Below are 21,793 nucleotides of genomic sequence, written 5' to 3'. Positions count from 1 at the left end.
TGCAAATCAAAACTACAGTGAGCTATCACCTCACACCAGTCAGAATGTCCATCAACAAAATGTCTACAAACAATAAATGCTAGAGAGGGTGTGGAGAAAAGAGGACCCTCCTACACTGTTGGTGGGAATGTGAACTGGTGCAGTCACCATGGAGAACAGTACAGAGGTTCCTTAAAAAACTAAAAACAGAACTACAATATGATAAAGCAATCCCACTCTTGGGCATATATCCAGAGAAAACCATGGTTCGAAAGGATACATGCATCCCCAATGTTCACTGCAGTGCTGTTTACAATAGCCAAGACGTGGAAGCAACCTAAATGTCCATCGCCAGATGAATGGAAAAAGCAGATGTGGTACATATATACCATGAAATATTACTCAGCCATAAAAATGAATGAAATAATGCCATTTGCAGCAACATGGTTTGACCTGGTGATTATCATACTAAGTGAAGTAAGTCAGACAAATATCATATGATATCCCTTATAAGCGGAATCTAAAAAAATGATACAAATGGAACTATTTATAAAATAGAAACAGACTCGCAGACCTAAAACACAAACTTATGGTTACCAAAGGGGAAAGGTGGGGGGAGGGATAAATTGGCAGTTTGAGATTGACATATACACACTACTATATTTACAATAAATAACCAACAAAGATCTACTGTATAGCACAGTGAATTCTGCTTGATATTCTGTAATAACCTAAATGGGAAAAGAATTTGAAAAAGAATATATATATATGTAACTGAGTCACTTTGCTGTAAACCTGAAACTAATACAATATTGTAAATCAATTATACTCTAATATAAAGTAAACATTTTTTAAAAGTCAGAGATGCATCTCCAAAGAGAATGTGCTATAAGGACTGGACATAGCACTGATTCAGCTATCTAAACCATCTTCAAAATGCACGCTTTGAGCAAAACTTTGGAAAACTTTCTGAAGGTAATTTTAAGATGGTTTATCCCATAAAATGTACTAAACCTTACATGTTGAGGTTTGACAGTTATACAAAGACTTTTTTTTCATATTCACCCTTAGATAGCAATGATTTTCATACGAGAAGCCCTTTAATCTTAATATGTTTTTCCTGGATAGTTTTGCATAATTTTTACATGATTTCCTTGATGAACCCACTAAAACTATTTTCCACCCATAGTTTTGCATAATCCATATACTAAGGAAATACTGAGGAAGAGCTAGGAACTGGGCAGTTCAGCAGGATCACAGAAACCACGTGCTGGGAGCTGCCTGTCAGCAAATGCTGCTAGAGATTCTGTAAATATCAGGAAAAATCCTGCAGGTAAGGGCAAAATAAATGGCTTTGGCAAGTTTTGTATAGGCTGCATATTTCTTGTGGGGTCAGTGCTGCTTCTAAAGAGTCCAAGTAGACTATTTTGGAACACAACTTTCTGTGTGCCTGCATACTTGCTGTCTCCCTGCCTAGATTCCTCCATAAAAAGCCTCTTGAGTGCACTGTTGATTACAGGGATTTTATGGCATTGGATGATGGGAAGCTAGCAGGATGTTCTAGTTACCATTGCTGAAAAACAAATTATCTTAAAACTTAGTAGCTCAAAACAACTATTTTATTTTGTTCATGATATTGTGGGTCAGGAATTCTGGAAGGGTTTGGGATGGGGTTCTCATGCAGCTGTAGTCATCTGAAGGCTCAACTGGGCTGTATATCCAAGGTGGCTCACTCACATAACTGTCAGTTGATTCTTGCAGCTGGGCTGTTGATCCAAGCACCTACAAATGGCCTCCTCACGTTGTCTGCGCTTCCTCACAAAATGGCAGCCTCTCTTAGATTCTTACAAGGTGGCTCAGTGCTCCAAATATGAGAGTTGCAGCATGTAACCCGGAAGCTGTATCTTTTTTTATGACCTAGCCTTGCATGACATGCAGTGTCATTTTGATCACATTCCATCGGTTACAAGTAAGTCATAAGCCCACTCAGATTCTGGAGTCATAAGCCCACTCAGATTCCCACTCAGATTCTCAGCCCACTCAGGGGGCACATACCTTACCTCCTGATGAGAGGAGTGTCAAGGTCACATTGTAGAGGACCATGTGGCAGAGCAGATATTGTTGGGGCCGTAGTTGGAAAATATAATCTCCCACACAGGGTTAGTTATTAAAAATAGAATGTGTGAAGTCACTGAATTCAAGGTAGAGTATAGAGGTCACCAGACTTCGTGGAGAAACAAAGTAAGGAGGCAGAAACTGCAGAATGTTTACATCCTCACATTCAAAAGAGCAAAAGGATCCAAGAAAACAGTGGGAGTTTAATCAAGTCAGGCTAAAGTTTCAATAAAGGCTTCACTGCATGCTACACCCCAGGTGACCTTGCTAACGGTTCTCTTACGGCAATTCATTCATCATTTCACAGACTTTTAGTGAGTGCCTACTCCATGTGCCAGGGACTATTCCAGGCTCTTGGTACACATCAGTAAATTAACGTGGCAAAAAGCCCTACCTTCACGGAGAGTATATTCCAGTGGAGTCATGATATTAAAATCAACAACACTGCTTGCCAATTAAGTAAATGACGATTAGAGGCGAGGCTTCACGTGGTCTGACTAGCTAACTTTGCCCTGAAGAATGTTCTGTGCCGAGAATTTGCCAGGTAACTGTGCAACAAAGTGGCAAGGTCTTTGGGAAAGACGTTTACAGGTAAAAGGGTTAATTTCTCCTGTGAGTTTAAGAGGGCTTCTAGATACCACTAATTTCTTGCTTCTCCCACCCCAGGCTGTTTCTCATCCATCTTGTGACCTTTGTTCTACTTGTGGGCATCACTGCAGAAAAGAAACCCCTAGGAACCCTAATACTTCACCCCACCCTGTCTACACACCCTTTGTCATGTAGCTTTGGAATTACATAAAGACACCTTGTATTTCCTGAGGTAATTTGCCAATAGAATAAGGCAGACAAGAGCGTGTCAGCTCTGAGACCAGACCTAAAGAAGTCTTGCATGTTTCCTCTTGTGCTCTGGCCCCTCTGCCATTGCCATGCAGTCATGCCAGCGTTGAACTGCTGCAGGATGAGACACGTGGACCACAGCCCAGTCAACCCAGTCTCCCCAAGCAACAGCCAGCCCACCCCCAGAGCGCAGCCAAGATCCCAGACGCGTGAGCAATAAACTTATTATGATACGCTACAAGATGTTGTGATTGCTTGTCATGCAGCATTTTTTGGCGAGAGGTGGGAGGGGAACACAACTTGGAAAAAAGCAGAGCTCCTTCTCTCGGACACCTGCTTCCATTTTATTTTGAAGGCAATCAGCCCAAGTCCCTTTCATTGCTGCTGCTGCTGCTGCTGCTACCTTGGTGCTGGGCTGTGTGGAAGGATAATCAGAGCCAGAATGAACAGAGTTGCCTCTAGATTCATGACGAGGGTGAGGTGGGGAGGAATAAAGTAGAATAAGGCTTCATTTCTGCTTATGCAGGTTTGCAGTTGATGACTCCTTGCCCAAAGGGGCAAAAATCACTCCTAATGCCTACTACGACTGAGGGATGAGCAAGAAGCCCCAAGGAGAAATAGAACATTCCAGATGCTCCTTTGATACCGTTAGCCCATCACACTCCCTGCCTAAAAGTGGACTTAGCTTTTTATTATTATAATGAAAAATGAACCTGTTTCGGCACGTTACAGGAGAACGGAGGCCATGCCATCCGCTCTATGGATGTGTCAGTCCTGGCGGTCACCTTGGCAAACTGAACTTCTCCAGAATACATCAAGCAAGGACAGAGGGGCAGCCTATTTAATCTCTGCTTCCAAATCATTGCGACAATTAACACTTTTCAGGAAAACAATTACCTCCAAGCAAAACTGGCCTTTCAAGTAAGTGGAGTTGCTGCTCTCCCAACAAAGTGTCAGAAACTTTTCCAGGAGTCACTCATTCTTTTGGGTCTTGCACCGTCCCTATCAAAATGCAAACACCCCTGCGAAAGGTGAGCTCTTTGGCCTTCACTAGTCAACACTTTGGGAAAGGAAGAATTCTTTCAAAACAGCTGACCAAAAGAAAGGCAATTCATGTGTTTAATTGTTCATTTTCTGTCTTTCCCACTGGACTGTAAGCTCCAAGAGGTCTAGGACCATGTCTATTTTGTTTATCCATCTATTTTCAGGGTCCAGGACCCATACGAGACACTCAATACGCCTGCGGCGGGTGGGGGGGGCGGAGGAGCAGACGGGAAGAAACATGGGAAGGAAGGAAAGGAGGGAAGGAAGTAACTAAGGACACACAGAAAAGGGTCAAAACGCCTAATTAAAATTCTCAGCAGCGTTTACCCTTATATTCACTAGTTAATGGCCTCAAGACATTCATGGGGCGCTCACTACGCATGAATGGGGGTCGGGGGCGGTCTCTAGAGTAGGAGAAAGACCCCCATCCCTTACCTTATCCTGGTGTGGGTCTTTGAACTTTTACTCCTGGATAGTCCAAGAAAAACAACACGACGGCCAAGGCCGAGAACAAATTACCCTATGGGGCATTTCACCGTTTTACTGCACGAAACGTGCGTGATGCATTCAAATCCCTCAGCCTTGGGGATGAAACACTCAGAATGAGAAAGCCAAGTTGACCAAGACGAAAAACAAGTTTCAGGAGGGCGCTCAGTTTTTTCCCAGTAGCCTCTACTAGTTGCGTGGCTTCTCGACCTTTACTGTGCATGAGAATCACCTGGGGATCTTGCTAAACATGCTGATTTTGATTCACTAATCAAAGACTGCTGGGGTGAAGTCTGAGCTGCTGCATTTTTAACATGCTCCCAGGTGATGCTGATCTGCTGACTCGAGGAGGGCCACGCTGGAGTACACGAGGGATTCGAGGTCTTCACCTCCGCCGCCAGGTGTGCGTATACCCAGCCTCAGCGTTCCGGATCGGTGTCCCGCGCGTTCCTGGCCTTCCGCCGAGAGGGGAGGAGCCGGGGGCGGAGCGAGAGGAGTGGCGCGGCCCCCGCGTGGGTCCTGCCGGAGATCACCTCGGCCCCTAGGAGAGGCGGCCGAGCTGCGGCGGCGCAGGAGGGGGCGGGTTCGGCAAGGGCGCGGCCTCTGTGAGGGGAGCGCGAGACGCGCATCCCCCGCGCTCGCCGGGGCCACTCGGGAGCCTCGCGGCGATCCGGTGCCCCACTTGGCAATCCGCTCCGCGCTCCTTCCTCGCGCCCGCCTCCTCTTGTCACCTCCCGTCTCAGCCTCCTCGCTCCATTCCGGCCGCATCCACCGCCATCCGAGTGCCTCAAAGAGCGAGAGGTGGTGCGCGGGACCGCAGGGCGCGCCCTCCGGCAGACCCCAGCCCGGCCTTGGCGGGCACGGGCGGCAGCATGGACACCAAGCGCTGCTTCGCCAACCGCTTCGATGACTACCAGGGCAGTCTGCTGGCGGGCCAGTGCGAGGAGGCGGTGGCGCCCTTGGTCACCGCCACCATCGAGCGCATCCTCCAGGAGCTGCCCCCGCTGGGGGGCGGCGCTGAGGGCCGGGGGGCGGCGGCCGCGGCCAGCAGTTGCCAGGGAGGGCTGTACGGCGGCGTGGCCGGGGTGGCCTACATGCTCTACCACGTCTCTCAGAGCCCGCTCTTCGCCGGGGCCCGGGAGCGCTACCTGCGCTCGGCCAAGCGCCTCATCGACGCGTGCGCCCGCGCCGAGGAGTGGGGCGAGCCGGACGCCGACACCCGCGCCGCCTTCCTGCTCGGGGGCGCGGGCGTGTACGCCGTGGCCACGCTTGTGTACCACGCCCTGGGCCGGTCCGACTACGTGCAGCCGCTGGGCAAGTTCCGGTCTCTGTGCGCCGTCTGCGCGCCGGTTTCCTTCCTCGAGTGCGGCTCCGACGAGCTGTTCGTGGGCCGCGCGGGCTACCTGTGCGCCGCGCTCGTGCTCAAGCAGAAACTCGCCCAGGAGGTAAGAGGCAGCCCCGGCCGCGAGGCGGCGCTCGCCGCCTGCCCGGCCCTGCCCCGCCTCCCTGCCCCGGACTCGCGGCTCCGGGAACAGCGTCCCTGGCTGTTCTCCACCTCTCTTTGTTACTCTTTGTCTGACACTGTCGTTTCTTGAGTCCCTTCAGGTTTATCTCCTGGCCTTTTCCCTCTCCCTCTTCTCCCCCCACCCACGCTCAGTCTCTCGGTTGGGATTCTGAGCCTTCGCGCTTTGCTCGTGTTTTACGGCGGACGCGGCACCTCCCCAAAAGCCTCTTTGCCCAGTAATTTTCTGGAGGCCCTTTCAAGTGAGATATTTTTTAATCCCAAATGAAAGAGATTTCCTTTCCTTTGACCCTCCTGTCAAAAGCTGAAGCACCCTCGAATGTTAGAGTACTAGAAAATAATAGAAGTTTGGGGGGCTGATTATGCTATTATTGTTTCCATCATTAAGGTGAAGGTAAGTGGCTTCTGCGACCCCCAGGTCTGTAACCCAGAATAACTGCCCAGCTATAGGTCTGATGTGCTTCCTGTGTTGCTTTCTATTCAGTTCATTTTATGGCTCTCATAAAATGCATATCTGATGGGGTGTCCTCTTTTAAATAAATGTAGGCAGAATTTTACCCCATTGGAATCGAATGTGTTTTGTTTTTCTCATTTTCAAATGCGTCTTTAGGATTGTCAAGACGACAGCATACTTGACAGGGCAGGTTTTCTTAATGAATAGCTTTCCAGTGGCTCCTTGAAGTGAATTGGATTTCACAACTACATATGGGGTGTTTTTTTTTTGTTTCGGATTCACTTTGAATACAGCCTGTGGATATTAGAAGAGAATGTGCCAGTTCCTATAGAGTAGGAAAAAAAAATCCTCCAAAGGATCATAGTAACTAGAACTGAAAGAGAGGTACTTTCATTCATAACCCACTGGAGCCAAATATTGTTCTAGGGAGGAAGTGACACATTTAACTTGGCTCTGTTTGGGCGAGAGCGGCGTTTGAAGAAAAATTAAAGGCACACAGTGTTTTTAAAGTGTAATTAACTTAGATAACTTCTACGGAGGCAGGCTTGATTTTTGTTTTAATTTATAGCAGGTTAATTCAAGTGAGAAAAAAGATTACTAAAGACTGCACTGTGCTAGCAGGGAAGCAAAGGGCTGTGTGACAAAGTTGTCTTGAAATAGTTCACTCTGCTTCTGAGTCATTGTTATCTGCTGGCGGTTTCCCAAGGGCCCTTCCAGTTGTATAAAACCTTTGAGAAGGCCACAGGGCGATTTACATATCATTTACATTATATTTGCATCTGCTTCTCAGACCTTGCTGTCTGGCGGCAGGCAATTTTCAAATTGTGCGGGTTCCCCCCCCCCCCAGTTGTTTTCCTTAAACTTGCTGCTTTCCCTTTCTTTGCTTTTCTCTGGAATGGAATGGCAGAGTGGGAGACCCATCAGGCTACGCAGGTGGCAACAGATCAGAAGGACTCCTTGCCCCAAGACTGGTGGCCCAGGGCCAGTCTGCAGTGCTGATCCACAAAGACATTTATTAAGACCTCTCTTTTGCCCTGCTGCCAAACCAGATCTCTCTTCTTATACTAATCAAGTTGAGGTGCTCTGGCCTCTGCTCCCAGGACATAGAACAAGCGCTGAGAGTAAAACAAAACAAAACCCATCTCTTAGCCTGAGCAAATCAGCTAGTCTCAGTGCCAGCCTCAGCTGTGGTAACCCCAAAAGTTCAGGCTTGAAAGGCGCAGGGCAGAGGCTAAGCACGCCAGGCTGGAAGCCCTTTGAGGGGAAAATACAAGTTTTCTGCACCATCCCCACCCCCACGTCCTAGCCTGCATATGGCTTTGCCCTCAGTAGATGACCCATAAGCCTTGAGTAAATTGAATTGTGAACTTCTCTCATTTCTCTATAATGTGTCATTCTGTCCTGGGTTTCTTTTCCTCCAATGTCATTTATATTGACTTTCCTCTGGCTCGGTTACCACCCTAGTCTAGCTCGGCCCTACCGTACTAGGCACATCTTTGCCACCTCATAAGTAGCTGAATGAATGAATCACCCTATAGTGGGATCAGTGCAATGTATGTACTCTGAGCTGGCTTCTCTCACTCAAGCCGTTCCACGTATCTCTGAGACCCTAGGTTTCTTTAAAACACTTTTCATTATGTCACTACCCTGCTCAACATCCTGCAGTGGCTCCCTATTACCTTTTCTCTAGTGGCTGCTCATCTCACTCGCCGTTAGACCTAAGATCCTTAAAATGGCTGACGAAGCCCCATGTGACCCGGCCCCTGCTTACCTATTCTACTTTTTGCTCACTCGGCTTCAAGCAGACCAGCCTTCTTGCTGTTTCAGGTATTTATTGTCTCAGAGTGTTTGTACTCTCTGTTCCCTCTGCTTGGAATACTCTTCCTCTAGCTATTTTTATGGTTAGCTCCCTGACCTTGTCCAAGTTAGCTCCTCAATGAGGCCTTCCCTATCCACCCTATTTGAAACTGCCACCTGTCCCCTGACTTATGCCCCTTTCTTACTGCATTTTACTTATTTTGTTTATGTCGTTTTTTAAAATAACAGAACATACTTTATTTTTTAAATTTATTTATTTTTGGCTGTGTTGGGTCTTCGTTGTGGTGCGTGGGCTTCTCACTGCGGTGGCTTCTCTTGTTGCAGAGCACAGGCTCTAGGCGCCCAGGCTGCAGTAGTTGTGGCACGTGGACTCAGTAGTTGTGGCTCGCAGACTCTAGAGTGCAGGCTCAGTAGTTGTGGCGCACGGGCTTAATTGCTCTGTGGCATGTAGGATCTTCAGGACCGGGGCTCAAACCCGTGTCCCCTGCATTGGCAGGTGGATTTTTAAGCACTGCACCACCAGGGAAGTCCCTGTTTATGTCTTCTTAATTAGAATGTAAGTTCCATAAGAGTAGAGAGTTTTTGTTTGATTTCTGTACTTAAGCATTAAGACAGTGCCTGGTATATATCTGGGTACTCAACTTGCCTTGTTTTGGTGGTGCAAATATTATCTACTCTGTGGCTTGCTTCATCACTCAGTTTTAATGGCGTCCCATTTATCAATATCTTCCTTTATGGTGGTGCTTTTGGTGTTAATGTTTAAACAAATCCTTTCCTATTTCAATAAAACTTTAAAAAAATCCTTTCCTACTGCCAAGATAACAGTAAATATTGGTTGAATGCGTGAATAAATGAATACTAGTTTCGTACAAACTTGACCTCAAATCAAACTTAACCACTAGACCAGTGTTTGTTCAACTTTAACATTATAGGCCTCACCTGCAGATCTTGTTAATAAAATACAGATTCTGATTGAGCAGGGCTGGGATCGGGCCTGAGATGCCGCATTTCTGACAAGTTCCCGGTGATGCTGATGCTGCTGGTCCAGGGACCACACTTTGACCAGCAAGGCAATACAGTGCTGCATAGATTTCGGCATTATACCAGCCACGTCTATTAAGACACCGTTTTGTGAAGCTTGATATATTTATTTATAAGGTTTTAGTTTAGAATACTGATCACTATATCCTACCATGCTTTCATTATAAGGATCCGCAAGAGGAATTTCTGTCAGGGCTTCGAAACAGGAAGAGTTGAGCTCCTCCTGGAAATGGATTGAATTTTTTAAATCTCCAGGATAAACTGTGTAACTGATTGTGTTTCTCACTTTATGGTGGCTACTAGGAAGCATATGGTAGAATCGTGGTCCAGGTAGCTTATGTACAATACCTTATCACGTGTATTTTTGCATACTAGACTTTGCCCTGGGTTTATCTCATTTTTTTCGTCTTTCATTTACAGTTTTCTGAATTTTCTTCCTTACATTTGATTTTATTATTTTTGTTTATAAGATTCATACATTAAAGAAAGTGTGTGTATGTAGAGAGAGAGACAGACAGACAGAACGAACCACTCTCTCCAGGTAACATACTTTTGGTTAATTTGGCCCTCCTGGAAATACTCAAGGGAAATAGCTTAGCGGGTTTGTTGGGCAGATAGCCTTGAGCAACACAGCACTAAAGTCTTAAGAAATCACACCATAAATACTTGCATTGGGTCTATTCTGCTTTCCAGATTGGTGGAAATGTTGCAGGGAAAAGGAAGTTAGAAAGTATGGTGGAGGGATTAAGGGGGAGGCCTAGGGACCACAGTTAAAATAATAACTTTTGCCCCCTGGTGACCTTGGACAAATAATTTAACATCTTGGAGCCTTAATTTCCTCGCTTGTAAAATGGATTAATAATAGCTTCCTCCTTCGCTTAGTCGGTCATTCATTCATTCAGTGAATGTCAGGTTTCCACGTGTGCCAGGCACCTTGCTAGGTGCCAGGATTGAGCAGTGAACAAAAATCAATATATAGTTATGTTGTCAGAAGGGCTTGGAAGGAGGTAAACAGGAAATAAGTGCAGGTGGGGCGGGAGAGGGGAGGGCTGCCGCCTGGCATACATTAGCAGGGAAGCGTTCTCTGCGGAGGTGATGTCCTAGCTCACCACTGAAGCATGAGAATGAAGTGGCTGCCTTAAGGGCAGGCATTCCAGGCCTTGCTGTTCCTAGGGGACAGCAAGGACAAAGCCCCTGAGGTGGGAAAGTGCTTAGAGATTTCGAAGAAAAGGAAGGTGGCCTGCCCAGCTGGAGCAGAGTGCGCAAGGGCTAGAGGGCTGGAGACCAGGTAGGAGCTGTGAGCAGGGGAAAAGCAGATCCTGCAGGGCCGGGGCAGTCCAAGTTAGGAGTTCGCATTTGTTTCAGGTTGAAGCGGGAATGTCTTCATCTTATTCACCTTTCAAAAGAAGATTTCCCTGGTTTTCTGTGTAGATAATGGGTTGACCAGTATTAAGAAGGGTCACAAGGGGGGCTGATTAGAGGGGGTCTAAACCCCTTTTGTGCCAAGGACTCCTTTGTAAATCTTGTGAAACCTACAATACCTCTTTTTCAAGGACATTTTTAGATGCATAAAATACACAGGATTACAAAGGAAGCTAATTATATTAACATTCGGTTACCAAAACATTTAAAAAATGTGTGATGCAGTAGCATACGTGCTGCTTGATTAACACATTCAATAAGGTTTTGCAGCGGGGTCTAAGGATGATTGTACACTTGTATCATGAGGGTCAATGATATTTCAAGATATCTTCAACAACTGCAGCGTGACATGAATATATCTGTGATTTCTATAGGTGGCAAAGTCACAAGTACTCCTGGGTGGTTCGTGGTCTGCATTCATAATGAAAGGAAATGTCAAGTTGTTTAAATAAGATTGGAGAAAATATAGATGTGATTTTCTTTTCCCAAAGGGGACTGTTCTGGAAGTTGCTGCAATGACTCACCCTAGATAAAGTGCCTAGTGTAGTGCTTGACACAAAGTACCTGCTTAATGAGATCAATGGTATTTCCCTTTGCACTACTAACAAAAAATCAAAAGTGATTCTGAACATCACATAGAAAATTATACCCAATACAAGGAATCTATCTTACTGCCATGATTAAAGGAAAACACCTTTTGCCAGATTGTTAGTTGTGTCCTTAGCTCATTGCTAAGGCAGGTGGTTGGCAGCTGTCTAAGCGGGGATGCCTTTAGCTGCAAATAATGGAATGTCCAGTGGAAAATGATCTAAATCAGGTAACCGGGCCACACAGCAGGGGGTGAGCGGCGGGCAGACGAGAGAGCGAAGCTTCATCTGCTGCTCTCCATCGCTCACATTACCACCTGAACCATTCCCCCCCTCTCCCCCCCACCCCCGTCCATGGAGAAATCGCATTCCACGAAACTGGTCCCTGGCGCCAAAAAGGTTGGGGACTGCTGATCTAAATAATGGGAACAGTATTACCTCACTTGACAAGGAGTGTAGAGCTAGGTCATTCCAGGATTGGTTCAGCAACTCAGGAAAATCATGAGAACCCAAGCCCTTTCTGACCTTTTTCTCTGCTATTCTGGGTGTCTGAGCTGTATCACTCTTCAAAATTGCAAGATGGCTGCTGCCATTCCAAGCATTGTGTTCCCATACAACTGGGTCTGAGGTTTTTTTCTTTGAATTTTTTTTCTTATCGTATGGAACATTCTATCCTTGAAGAATTTCCCTTCTGCCTCATTGCCCAGCAGTTGGTCAACAACCCAGCAATGGCCACTTCTGGTTTCTGGGGATGCCGAAAAGGCTAATATCCTTCATTTCTAACCTCTGACCTCTAGTGGATGCAGGTTCTGACAAGAAGAAAGGGGAGGGCAATGGCTGTTGGGTCGTTACCAAAGTGTCTGCCCCTTGGCTCCCTTACCCAGGTCTGTCTCATGACCTCCCACTTGGCTATTGTCAATAATGCTGCAATGAACATGGAGACGCAGATATCTCCTCCAGATCCTGTTTTCATTTCATTTGGATAAATGCCCAGAAGTGGGAATTCTGGATCATATGGTAGTTCTAGTTTTACTTTTTTGAGGAACATCCATACTGTTGTCCGTAGTTGTCGTAGCAACTTACATTCCTGCCAACAGTGTACAACAGTTCTCTTTCTGCATCCTCACCAGTACTTGTTATCTCTTGCCTTTTTGCTGATAGTCATTCTGACAGGTGTGAGGAGATACCTCATCGTGGTTTTGATTTGCATTTCCCTGATAGTGATACTGAACACCTTTTCATCCAACTGCTGGCTGTTTGTATGTCTTCTTTGGAGAGATGTCTGTGCAGTTCCTCTGCCCATTTTTTTAATTGAGTTGTTTGTTTTGCTATAGAGTTGTATGAGTTCTTTATATATTTTGAATATTAACCTCTTATGGTTCACAAATATTTGCTCCTATTCCATAGGTTGCCTTTCCTTTTTGTTAGTAGTTTCTCTTTGCTGTGCAGAAGCTTTTTAGTTTGATGTAGTTCCACTTATTTTTGATTTTGTTGCTTGTGCTCTTGGTGTCATATCCAGAAAATCACGGCCAAGACCAGTGTCAAGGAGCTTTTCCCCTATGTTTTTTCCCAGGAGTTTTACATTTTCAGGTCTTATGTTTAAGCCTTTAATCCATTTCAAGCTAATTTTTGTAAGTGGTGTAAGATAGGGGTCCAGTTTCATTTTTCTGCATGTGGTTATCCAGTTTTCTCAATGCCATTTATTATTGAGACTATCATTTCCCCGTTGAGTATTCTTGGCTCCCATATCAAGTATTAGTTGACCATATATGTGAGGGTTTATTTATGGGCTTTTGATTCTGTTCCATTGGTCTGTGTGTCTGTTTTTATGTCAGTATGATACCATTTTGATTACTATAGCATTGTAATATAGTTTGAAATCAGGAACTATGATGCCTCTAGCCCTGTTCTTTTTTCTCAAGATTGCTTTGGCTATTCGGGGTCTTTTGTGGTTCTGTATGAATTTTAGGACTGTGTTTCTCTTTCTGTGAAAATGCCATTGGAATTTTGATAGCAATTGGATTGAATCTATAGATAGCTTTGGGTAGTATGGACATCTTAATATCATTCCTGATCCACAAACACAGGATCTCTTTCCATTTATTTATCTTTAATTTCTTTCATCCAAGTCTTAACAGTTTTCAGTGTATAGATCTTTCACCTCCTTGGTTAAATTTATTCAGAAGTATTTTATTTTGATATTATTATTATAATGGGATTTCTTTATTTTTCAGATAGTTTTTTTAGTGTACAGAAGCACAACTGATTTTTGTATGTTGATGCTGTAACCTGCAACTTTACTGAATTCATTTATTCTAGCACTTTTTTGGTAGACTCTTTAGGACTTTCTATATATATGATTATGATTATATCATCTGCAAACAGACAATTTTACTTCTTCCTTTCTGATTTGGATACCTTTTATTTCTTTTTATTGCCTAATTGCTCTGGCTAAAACTTCAGTACTATGTTGAATAAGAGTGAGAGTGGGCAGCCTTGTGTTGTTCCTGATCTTAGAGTAAAAGCTTTCAACCTTTCACCATTGAGTATGATGTTAGCTGTGGGCTTGTCATATATGGTATTTATTATGTTGAGGTATATCCTGTCTATACCCAATTTGTTCACTTTTTATCATTAAAAGTTGTTGAATTTTGTCAGATTCTTTCTTTATCTGCATCTATTGAGATGATCATTATTTTTATCTTTCATTATATTAATGTGATGTATCACGTTTTCAGAGGAAAACATTTTTTTATTTACTCATTCAGTTACTTATTGAACAGACTGTGTGCCATGCAGTGTCCTTTGTACTATGTATTCATTTTTATTTTCATTTTTTCAGCTGTACTGAGGTATAATTGACAAACAGAATTGTAAGATGTTTAAAGCGTACATCATGGTGACTTGATATATGTAAACATTGTAAAAGGATGCTTACCATATAGTTAATTAACACATCCATCACCTCACATATTTGCATTTGTTAAACCATCCTTGCATCCCAAGGATCAATCCTACTTGGTCCTTGGGTATGATCCTATTAATGTGCTCCTGAATTCAGTTTGCTAGTATTTTGTTGAGAATTTTTACATCTCTATTCATCAGGAATATTGGCCTGTAGTATTCTTTTCTTGTAGTGTTCCTATCTGGCTTTAGTATGAGAGTAATGCTGGGCTCATAAAATGAAGTCGGACATGTTCCCTCCTTCTTTTGGAAGAGTTTGAGAAGGACTGACATTAATTTTCCTTTCAATGTTTGGTAGTGTTCACTAGTGAAACCATCTTGTCCTGGACTTTTCTTTGTTGAGAGGTTTTTGATTACTGATTCAATATCCTTAGTCATTATTGGTCTGTTTAGACTTCTATTTCTTCATGATTCAGTCTTCGTAAGTTGTATGTTTCTAGGAATTTATCCATTTCTTCTAGCTTGTCCAATTTTTTGGCATATAATTGTTTATAGTAGTCTCTTATATTTTGTATTTCTGTGATATCAGTTTTAGTGTCTCTTTAATTTCTGATTTTGGGTCTTCTCTCTCTTTTTGTCTTAGTCTAGCTAAAAGTTTGTCAATTTTGTTTGTCTTTTCAAAGAACCAATTCTTAATTTCATTGATTCTTTTCTCGTATTACTCCTCTTCTCCATTTCATTTATTTTGGCTCTAATGTTTGTTTATAATTTCCTTCCTTCTGCTAACTTTGGGCTTGTTTTTTTTTTTTTCTTTTTCTGGTTCCTAGAAGTGTAAATGTTAGGTTGTTTGAGAGTTTTTTTCCTGAGTTTTTCTTAAAAATTATTACTGTCATACTCACAAGGTAAACACAAACAATAAGAGGATACAGAAAGATATACAGGCATACCTCAAAGATATTGTGGGTTCAGTTCCAAACCACTGCAATGAAGCGAATGTCTCAGTGAAGCAAGTCACATGAAGTTTTTGATTTCCCAGTGCAGATAAGTTATGTTTACTCTTATATTGTAGTCTGTTAAGTGTGCAATAGCATTATGTCTAAAAAAACAGTGTACACACCCTAGTTAAAAAATGCATTATTGCTAAAAAATGCTAACCATCTCAGCCTAACATTAGCGAATCATGATAGTAACATCAGAGATCACAGACCATCATATCAAATATAATAATAATGAAAAAGTTTGAAATAGGGGGAGAATTACCAAAATGTGACTCAGAGGCACAAAGTGAACAAATGGTGCTAGAAAAATGGCTCTGATACATTTGCTTGACACAGTGCTGCCACAAACCTTCAATTTGTAAAGCAAGAAAAAAAAGGCAATGTCTGTGAAGCACAATGAAGTGCATAAAACAAGGTATGCATGTTTAAAAAAATGTCTTCTTTGAACATTTTTAAAGAAATATTCTGGATATATAAAATACCTATATTTTTATCCATTTATGTGATATTCTGTATGTGTGTGTGTGTGTGTATGTATGTGAGTGTGTGTGTGTATTGGGTTGGCCAAAAAGTTAGTTTGGGTTTTTCCATAAGATCTGATGGAAAAACCAAACGAACTTTCTGGCCAACCCAATATATACATACACACGCTACAGCTTGTTCTCTTATGTGCCTTGTGCACCTTTGCACATTACTGTGTAGAGAGATCTCATTCTTTATACTGGTTTGATTTAATAGCTGTACCATAATTTAACTATTATTGATGGACATTAAGTTGATTCAAACTTTTTTCCTTTTTCGCTATCAAAATTAATGCTGTAAAGTATACACACTACTACATATAATGTGCATATATACGTATACAACATTTACATATACATACATACATATGTCTGTATATGTATCTTTGCCTTCTGTTGCAAGTATATATGTAGGATAAATTTTTAAAACCCAATTGCTGAGTCAAAGTTTATAGATATTTTTCTCTTGATGGAGATTATCAAACTGTTCTCCAAAAAGGTTACATCAATTTCCATTCCCTTCATGAGCATTTGGGGGTGCCTGTTTTCCCACATTATTTTCTCTTTTCTTTTTTTTTTTTACATTTTATAATCTAAACTGTTTTTTTGAATATTATTTAATTTTTATGCAGCAGGTTCTTATTATCTATTTTATACATATTAGTGTATACATGTCAATCCCAATCGCCCAATTCATCCCACCCCCACCGCTTTCCCCCCTTGGTGTCCATACGTTTGTTCTCTACATCTGTGTCTCTATTTCTGCCTTGCAAACCAGTTCATCTGTGCTGTTTTTCTAGATTCCACATATATGCGTTAATATATGATTTTTTTTTTCTCTTTCTGACTTCACTCTGTATGACAGACACTAGGTCCATCCACCTCACTACAAATAACTCAATTTCGTTCCTTTTTATGGCTAATACTCCATTTTATATATGTGCCACATCTTCTTTGTCCCTTTGTCTGTCAATGGGCATTTAGGTTGCTTCCATGTCCTGGCTATTGGAAACAGTGCTGCAGTGAACATTGGGGTGCGTGTGTCTTTTTTTTTTTTTTTTTTTTTTGTGCGGTACGCAGGCCTCTCACTGTTGTGGCCTCTCCCGTTGTGGAGCACAGGCTCCGGATGCGCAGGCTCAGTGGCCATGGCTCACAGGCCTAGGCACTCCGCGGCATGTGGGATCTTCCCAGACCGGGGCACGAACCCGTGTCCCCTGCATCGGCAGGTGGACTCTCAACCACTGCGCCACCAGGGAAGCCCACATGTGTCTTTTTGAATTATGGTTTTCTCTGGGTATATGCCCAGTAGTGGGATTGCTGGATCATATGGTAATTCTATTTTTAGTTTTTTAAGGAACCATCATACTGTTCTTCATAGTGGCTGTATCAATTTACATTCCCACCAACAGTGCAAGAGGGTTCCCTTTTCTCCACACCCTCTCCAGCATTTGTTGTTTGTAGATTTTCTGATGATGCCCATTCTAACTGGTGTGAGGAGATACCTCATTGTAGTTTTGATTTGCATTTCTCTAATAATAGTGATGTTGAGCAGCTTTTCATCTGCCTGTTGGCCATCTGTATGTCTTCTTTGGAGAAATGTATATTTAGGTCTTCTGCCCATTTTTTGATTGGGTTGTTTGTTTTTTTAATATTGAGCTGCATGAGCTGTTTATATATTTTGGAGATTAATCCTTTGTCTGTTGATTTGTTTGCAAATATTTTCTCCCATTCTGAGGGTTGTCTTTTCCTCTTGTTTGTTGTTTCCTTTGCTGTGCAAAAGCTTTTAAGCTTTATTAGGTCCCATTTGTTTATTTTTGTTTTTATTTCCATTACTCTAGGAGGTGGATCAAAAAAGATCTTGCTGTGATTTATGTCAAAGAGTGTTCTTCCTATGTTTTCCTCTAAGAGTTTTATAGTGTCCGGTCTTACATTTAGGTCTTTAATCCATTTTGAGTTTATTTTTGTGTATGGTGTTAGGGAGTGTTCTAATTTCATTCTTTTACATGTAGCTGTCCAGTTTTCCCAGCACCACTTATTGAAGAGACTGTCTTTTCTCCATTGTATATCCTTGCCTCCTTTGTCATAGATTAGTTGACCATAGGTGTGTGGGCTTATCTCTGGGCTTTCTATCCTGTTCCATTGATCTATATTTCTGTTTGGGGGCCAGTACCATATTGTCTTGATGACTAGCTTTGTAGTATAGTCTGAAGTCAGGAAGTCTGATTCCTCCAGCTCCGTTTTTTTCCCTCAAGACTGCTTTGGCTATTTGGGGTCTTTTGTGTCTCCATGCAAATTTTAAGATTTTTTGTTCTAGTTCTGTAAAAAATGCCCTTGGTAATTTGCTAGGGATTGCATTGAATCTGTAGATTGCTTTGCGTGGTATAGTCATTTTCACAATATTGATTCTTCCAGTTCAAGAACGCGGTATATCTCTCCGTTTGTGTCATCTTTGATTTCTTTCATCAGTGTCTTATAGTTTTCTGAATACGGCTCTTTCACCTCCTCAGGTAGGTTTATTCCTAGGTATTTTATTCTTTTGGTTGCAATCCCACATTAGCTTCAGTACTAGGTTTCATGAGACTTTTTAGTATATGACAAACTGATGGGTAAAAAATGAGGATGGAAATTTCTCAGATAGGAAATGTGTCCTCTTTTCGTTCCATTCAGCATTCACTGAACAAAATGCATATGCAAGATTTCACGCAGTCTGAATTTGAGTGGTCCCTGGTTTGTAAGCAGCAGTGTGTTGTTCATTGCATAAGTAAACCCTGCAGTTTGGCTTGAAATGACAGCAGGTTGGGGAAACTGGACCTTTGTAAGCTGAATCCAGTTCATAATTGCTCGATTATAGACCTATCAGGGAATGGGGCACTTCTGTGGGCTGCATCTTAGATCCTTTGTTACTCTTGATCCAGAACCCTGTGATGGCTGAAAGGACATAAGAGCTAGCACTGCTTGATCCCTTGTTGTGCACACTGTTGTAAGCACTTTACAGATATTATGTCATTTAATACTTATGACCTAGGCACCAGTACTATCTCCATCCTCCCCAGTGAAGGAACCGAGGCACAGAGAGGCTGTGGAACTTGTTCCAGGTTACACAGCTAGTCAGCGGCAGAGGGGGGTTCCATCCCCACAGGCTGGTCGCCAAATCTGTGCTTTCAGTGCGCGCTCTTCACACTTTAACGTGCACGCAGATCTCCTGGGGATCCTGGTAAAAATCAGGTTTTGATTCAGCAGGTCTGGGGTGAGGCCCAAGATACTGCATCTCTAGCAAGCTCCCAAGTGACGCTGCTGCTGCTGGTTCATTGAGAAGATTTGAGTAAAAAGCTTGAAGTCACTATTTTTTTTTCAATTTTATGGGATTGCCTGTCAACAGATTTGACTGATCCCCCCCCCCCGCCTCCGCCAAACTTCATGATTTTCATCGTTTGTCCTTTGTACTGAAAATGATTTCTTCCACAAATGCCAGAATATCAGCTTTCCAATTCGTGGGTGACGCTGAAGGAAAGAATCCCTGCCTGGCACATCTTCTTGCAGGTTTAAGGACTCTGAGTGACTACATGGATTTCTTTTTTTCTGATAAATATAATTTTGCACTATATACACAAGGATTTTGTTGTTGTTTGTTTTCTACATTTCTTTAAAGGCCCAAATAGACCATGCTCCAGCAGTTTTAAATCCTTTCATAATAAGAGACACTATCATTCCCAGATCAGATCGAAAACATGATGCTCATAGAACTACTCCCATTTTAGAATCATTCACTTAAATTTACCTGTGTGACATAAATTAAATTGAAGATGCGTAGACTTTTTTCCTTTTTTTTCTTCTGATACAGTAATATAACACAGAATAATGTGGATTTCCTTGGAGATAACTTGTTTACCCCTTTTAATTAATCTACTAATATACATTCCACTAAAACCTAAACTTATCATTTGTATTGTAATTACTTGGAGAGAGCATAGTTCATAATTTTCTTATTACTGAAGAAGTAAATTGGGGAAATGTGCATAGTAAAAATTATTTTTTTGCTGCACCTCGTGGCACGTGGAACTTCCCCAACCAGGGATTGAACCTGTGCCCCCTGCATTGCAAGTGCAGAGTCTTAACCACTGGACCACCAGGGAAGTCCCAAAATTATTTTAAATGTACTGAATTATTTGTTTTGCCAATAACCTGACCTCCCAGTGTTCCATAAGAAGGTGGTTTTAATGGAATTTCACTATATTTATTGACTTCTGAATGTGAAAATGATAGATTGTATTAATTTTTTATTAACTTGGCTAATTTCCTCTTTGCTGGTTAATGAGAGATGTTTGTCACTCGACTGACTCCTACACAACACACAGTGGATTTCCTCCATGTGTGGAGGGGGTCCTTTAATATCCCCATGCGGTGATGGTCTCTTGGTAAACTTGCCATGATGTGTCCAAATAAGCATTTCTCTTCGTGATTCACTTTTACTGATTACTGTCTGACCTACATTCACTAATTAAGTACAGTGCCTTGGACGTTGGATGTTTGGTTTGTCTCAAAAACATGTTGTTCTCATGCGTTATTTATATATATCTAAGTACCTCTTATCGTTTCCTAGTTACTTTCTTTATGGATTTAGCTACTAAGGAAGCCTACCAAGTTAACAGACTCATTATTCTTGGGGTGCTAGCCACTTGGACAAATGGAATTTTCAAGAAGTCATTTGATCCATTCTTTGTTTTTTTTTTGTTTTTTTTTTGCGGTACGTGGGCCTCTCACCGTTGCGGAGCACAGGCTCCGGACGCGCAGGCTCAGCAGCCATGGCTCACGGGCCCAGCCGCTCTGCGGCACGTGGGATCTTCCCGGACCGAGTCACGAACCCGTGTCCCCTGCATCGGCAGGCGGACTCTCAACCACTGCGCCACCAGCGAAGCCCCTGATCCATTCTTTCTTTTAGCAAGCTGAACAAAGAAGTGTTTTGTGTAAGGTCACATTTCCTTTTCTGAATAGCTTTACACATTCAACAACCCAGACAAATGAATGCCTTTGACACTGTGAATTGTGAGCATTGCCTCCTGGGCCATAAAGAAGCTGTTTCCCAGATGAGAGGCAGTGTTACAGACTTCATGGGTGAGAACATCATCTGAATGAGAGGTGGCAAAACAAATATTGGTCATAGCGTTATGTGAAGTTAGCTGTTACTGTACCCATCTACTGGCTCCATTGCTTTGCATAGAATGGATTCCCCCTGCTCAGTGGTGTATTGAAGTCTGGTGTCCATGGCAACCGAAGCATCACCAGTCTCAAAGCAAATACTATGGGGACCAGCTGAATCTCCACTCCTACAGTGACTTTAGGAGGGAGCCACATTCCTAACAAACTTTGCGGCTATCTAAGGCTGAAGAGAACCAGTGCTCAACCAGAAAGGAGGTATTGTTCTCATGCACATTTCAGTAACATAATTTTGCTATTTAAAATGTTTCCTCTTTCCTTGTAAGACAAAGAGAATTGCGCGTGTGTCAGTTGCAGCTGTTGAAATAGGTTAGCGTCTCAATGAAGGTATTAAAAGGTGATGGTTAAGAATAGGGCTTTTGGGACTTCCCTGGTGGTCCAGTGGGTAAGACTCTGCACTCCCAATGCAGGAGGCCTGGGTTCCATCTCTGGTCCGGGAACTAGATCCTGCACACATGCCGCAAATAAGAAGTCCACAGGCAGCAGCTAATGAAGCCCAGGGCCGCGTACCGCAACTAAAGATCTGTGTGCTGCAACTGAGACCCAGTGCAGCCGAAATTAAATAAATAAATTAGTATTTTTTTTAAAAAAGAGATTACTTAAAAAGAACAGGGCTTTCAGTCATATAGCCTTGGGATTGAATCGTGGCTCCATCACAGTAGCAGGTTGACCTCAGCCATGTTACTTAGCATCTTTGAGGCTTGATTTCCTCATCTGCAAAATGTAACACAAGCTATTAAATGCACCCACTTCATAGGTGTGGTATGAAGATCCACTGAGAATGTGCGTGTAACATGCTTAGCAGAGGGTCTGCTAGGCACAGAGTAAAGACTCTGTATAAGTCAGTCCTT

General features: G+C 42.8%; 1 protein-coding gene and 1 non-coding gene across 2 annotated transcripts in view; one reads left to right on the top strand and one right to left on the bottom strand.

Moving 5' to 3' along the window:
• Nucleotides 1–5,009: 5,009 nt before the first annotated feature.
• LANCL3 (LanC like family member 3) overlaps nt 5,010–21,793 on the top strand; it is a 96,778-nt gene continuing 79,994 nt past the window's right edge. The window contains exon 1 of the mRNA XM_067724638.1: nt 5,010–5,906. Within this exon, the coding sequence (XP_067580739.1) occupies nt 5,334–5,906 (573 nt within the window). The 5' untranslated portion in view covers nt 5,010–5,333. The remainder of the gene's footprint in view (nt 5,907–21,793) is intronic.
• TRNAA-UGC (transfer RNA alanine (anticodon UGC)) lies at nt 19,789–19,861 on the bottom strand. The gene has a single exon. It is a non-coding gene; the product is annotated as a tRNA-Ala (tRNA).

Source organism: Pseudorca crassidens, chromosome X (assembly GCF_039906515.1).
Source record: "Pseudorca crassidens isolate mPseCra1 chromosome X, mPseCra1.hap1, whole genome shotgun sequence".
Taxonomy (NCBI): domain Eukaryota; kingdom Metazoa; phylum Chordata; class Mammalia; order Artiodactyla; family Delphinidae; genus Pseudorca; species Pseudorca crassidens.
This window is presented reverse-complemented; position numbering and strand designations above follow the sequence as displayed.